Below are 4,539 nucleotides of genomic sequence, written 5' to 3'. Positions count from 1 at the left end.
ACAAGAAATTAGATAGTCAATTTACATTTCAACACTCCCTTCTAAAGTGCTAGCTGATTTCACACCAAGTAGACTTCTTAAGTAGAAGAATTTGTCTCTGTGTAGAGCCTTGGTGAATATGTCGGCAATTTGCTCCTCCTTTGCAGTAGATCAACTCAATCACACCTTTTTGAATTGCATCTCTAATGAAATGAAATTTCCTGTCAATATGCTTGCTCTTTTGATGAAATACCGGATTTTTAGCCATTGCTATAGCTGAGGTACTGTCACAGAACAATGTAGTTGCAGTGGTTTGTTCCCTTCCAAAGTCTTCAAGCACAAATATAAGCCAAATAGCCTGTGAGGTTGCTTCAACTGCGCTCATATACCCTTCTTCTGCAGTTGACAATGCTACACTTTGTTGTTTGACCGAAGCCCATGAGAAAGCACCACTTCCAAATGAAAAGGCATTCCCTGAGGTGCTTTTTCTATCCTCAGATCCACTCCAGTCACTGTCATAATAGCCAATCAATAGTGCAGATTTTCCAACCACATACTCAATTCCATAGTCAATTGTTCCTTGTATGTACCTTAGAACTCTTTTGGCTGCTCTATAGTGCTTCTTAGAAGGGTTATGCATGAACCTTGCAAGCAGACTAGCTGAGAACATAATATTTGGTCTAGTTGTAGTTAGATATAGCAGGCTTCCAACAATTTTCTTGTACAAGCTTTCATCTGTAGCTTCACTTCCATCCTCTCTTTGCAATTTATCAGTGGCAACCAATGGAGTGCTCACTAATTTGCAATCCTTGAGCCCAAATTTATACAAGAGAGTAAGAGCATACTTTTTCTGATGTATAAAAATACTCCCTTCAGTTTGAGTTACCCCCATTCCAAGAAAGTGGTGAAGTAAACCCAAGTCTGACATTTCATATTTGCACATCATCTCTGTTTTAAACTCTTCCATCATTCTTGTACTACTCCCTGTGTAGACTATATCATCTACATAGATTGATACTATCAAAACACCAATTCCTTCTTTGTTTCTCACATATAGAGTTGCTTCACTTGAGCTTCTATGAAAACCATAGTGAATGAGATATGTATCAATCTCACTATACTAGGCCCTTGGTGCTTGTTTTAGACCATAGAGAGCCTTTCTTAATCTATACACTTTATCTTCAGCCTCTTCAACCATAAAACCATCCGGTTGATCCACATATACTTCCTCTTCAAGCACACCGTTCAAAAATGTTGATTTAACATCCAATTGCCACAGCTTCCAACCTTTCTATGTAGCTAGTGCAATGAGTGTTCTAATGGTGTGTAACCTTGCTATGGGTGCAAAGGTTTCATTGAAATCAACCCTTGGTTTCTGTGTGTAACCTTTGGCTACAAGCCTTGCTTTGTGCTTTTGAATGGAGCCATCAAGGTTTAGCTTGGTTTTGTAGACCCACTTCACTCCCATAATTGGTTTTTTGCTTGGTCTATCAACCAACTTCCCAAGTGGAATTCTTCTCTATCATCAATATTTCTTCTATCATAGCCTTTTTCCGGGCTTCATCCTTAACTGCTTCAGTAAAATTTTCAGGTTCAATGATGCTCATCTTACATTGAGCATACACATCATCCAAAATTTTCCATTTCCTTGGAGTATGGTCATAAGTTTCAGAGGTTGAAATTGATGAATCAGGTGGAACTGAATCCATAGTTACTTGCAGGTCACTGATAGCTTGTGTTCTCAGAGGAGATTGCACAGACTGAGGTGAGTCACTTGCTTCTGAATAAAACTCAGATGTCATTGAGTTTTTTTCATCATTCCAAGGAATTGTAACCTCCGCTTGTACTGCCTCATTCGATTCCCAATCCCACATGGCTTTCTCATAAAAAAAATAAAACTCCTAGATAGTTCAATCTTTTGAATTCTCAAATTGAGTACTTTATATCCTTTTTCACAAATTCCATAACCTACAAATACTCCATTCTCACTAGTTTCCTCTAGTTTATGCCTTTTCTGTGAAGGGTTGTGAATGTAGCATAGAGAGCCAAAGATTCTCAAGTGTTTGACACCTGGTTTCATTCCACTAAACTTCTCAAATGGTGTTGTGTTGTCCAAAGCACTTGTTGACTTCGATTCTGCAAATAAACTGCTGATTCACACTTCCGCCCAAAACTTCAATGGAATCTTCTTCTCATGCATCATTGTTCTTGCCATTTCTACCACTGACGATTCTCTCTCTGCAACACCATTCTGTTGTGGAGAGTAAGCTACAGTCAATTGCTTTTCTAAACCCATCTCTTCACAAAACTTTGAAAATTCCAGGGAAGTATACTCTCCACCTCTGTCACTTCTGAGTTTCTTGATTTGGTAGCCACTTTGAAGTTCAACCATGGACTTGAATCTTTTAAAAATATTGAAGATGTGAGGCTTGTGCTGCAAGAAGAATACTCAACACATTCTAGTGTGATCATCTATAAAGGTGAGAAAGAATCTGTTGCCTGCAGGAGTAGTAATCTGCATTGGACCACAGATGTCAGAGTGTATCAGTTCTAAGGGCTGTGATGCTCTCCAAACTTTCTCCTTGTCAAAAGGTTCTCTGTGACCTTTTCCTGTAGCACAACCAGAGCACACATGCTTTGTGACTTGTAATCTAGGCAGACCTTGCACCATTTCTTTGTCTTGCAGGAGAATCAAACTAGTATAGTTTAGATGTCCATACTTTTATGCCACAACCAAGATGACTCCTCAACTATTACTTTATTAGCCATAGAAGATTTGACATATTCTAAGCTTAAAGGAAAACATCTATTTCCCTTCATTGGTACACTTGCAATCAAATCCTGCATCTGCCTATCCCCATAAATATCAACCACATTATCACCAAAGACAAGCCAATATCCATGTTCTACCATTTGACCTACACTTAACAGGTTCTCATCCAAGCCAGGGACAATCATAACTTCCTTAATGTATCTAGTCACACCTTGCATTTCTATGACCATAGTGCCTTTGCCAGTTGACTATACCAAATCACCAGTACCCATTTTGACTCTACATTTCACATTCTTATCAATCTTCACAAGCAAAGACTCATGAGAGGTCATATGATTACTACATGCACTGTCAACATACCACATATTCATATTCTTTCCAATAGTAGCAGAATGGCATGCATAAAACATTGTTGTAGGTTCTATTACTTGATTAGCAAGATTTGCTACTTTTCTAGCCTTGTTTGCTTGATCACATTCCTTAATGTAGTGACCAAATCGATTGCAACCATAGCATTTTGGCTTCCCTTTAAACCAACACTCTCCATAGTGTAGTTTATCACAATGCTTGCATTTTCCCTTAGCCTCATCTGGTTTTCCTCATTGATTGAAAGAGTTCTGAGGTTTAGAATCCCATTTCTTACCCTTCGATTTCCAGTTCTTCTTTGGCTTAGCATCACCAGTAAGAAGAACTTGACTGGGTTCCTTTCGATTCACACTCATACTATCAAAGCTCTTTCAATGGTACTCTCAGATGCCTATCAAGCCTTTGAGCAAAACCTTTTAGTGCAGCAATGACTTCTTGCACCCCAATAAATTCAATGTCTTTAGTTTGCTCAATTACATAACACACTGGATCAAACTCTTTGGTCAGACTTATAAGCAATTTCTGAACCAATCTTCCTCTTGATAAATCTTCTCCATACCCCTTCATTTGATTCACCAACTCAAGCAAACTAGTGAGATACACAGACAAGGTTTCATCATCCTTCATTCTTGTGTACTCAAAATCTCGACTGAGACCCTGTAGCTTAATAGATCTCACTTGCTTATCACCATGAAACTCTTGATGCAAAACATCCCAAGCAACTTTTGAGGTTTCTTCATTTGAGATTATGGGGAAAATGTCATCTGAGACAACTCCTTGGATAATACCAAGTGCCTTAGCATCCTTCATTAATAAAGACACCTTCTCTGACTCCGATGACCCTTCTTCATCAATCTTCTTCCCTTTCGCTTTAGAAATCCCAAGACCCTTTTCAACTAGATCCCAGATTCCATGCGACTTAAAGATAGTGCTCATTCGGATCTTCCAAAATTCATAGTTATCACCATTGAATATTGGAGCCCGAAGATCATTACCACCTGACCCAGCCATTTGAGACCGGAATCAATGAACTGAGTCAAATTTCACATTGGATTTCAGAGCTCAACTTCGACACCCATTTCCAGATCCAACCTTCGCTCTTAATACCATGTTAAGATATGGATTTTGGATTATCAAGGAAGCTCAAGATCTAGAGAGTGAGAGGTAGCTAGGAGAATACAGAATTTGGAAATGTTCTCAAAGCGATCTACAAAACCATTGCAGAGATCACACCTTTTGTATTCTTTCTCATTCTCTCATTACATCAGCCAATCTGCCATTCTATTACAAGGGCCAATGTGAATGTGACACATGGCAGTACAAGGCCTAAGAGCCGTTGAAAACTAGCTGACTGCTTTACACCTTACACTTGGCATATGAGCTCAAGTCACTTAACTAACATAATGCTTAATGAAGCTAAG

The 4,539-nt window shown here is 38.8% G+C and overlaps 1 protein-coding gene across 1 annotated transcript; it reads right to left on the bottom strand.

Moving 5' to 3' along the window:
- Nucleotides 1-3,478: 3,478 nt before the first annotated feature.
- LOC148914273 (uncharacterized) lies at nt 3,479-4,129 on the bottom strand. The gene has a single exon (XM_089043761.1). The coding sequence runs from the start codon at nt 4,127-4,129 to the stop codon at nt 3,479-3,481; it is 651 nt and encodes a 216-aa protein (XP_088899887.1).
- Nucleotides 4,130-4,539: the final 410 nt, after the last annotated feature.

This window comes from Prunus mume, unplaced genomic scaffold, assembly GCF_029339155.1.
Source record: "Prunus mume cultivar Tortuosa unplaced genomic scaffold, ASM2933915v1 scaffold25, whole genome shotgun sequence".
In the NCBI taxonomy this organism is placed as follows: Eukaryota; Viridiplantae; Streptophyta; class Magnoliopsida; order Rosales; family Rosaceae; genus Prunus; species Prunus mume.
The sequence above is the reverse complement of the archived record's forward strand: the minus strand, read 5'-3'. Positions and strand labels throughout refer to the sequence as shown.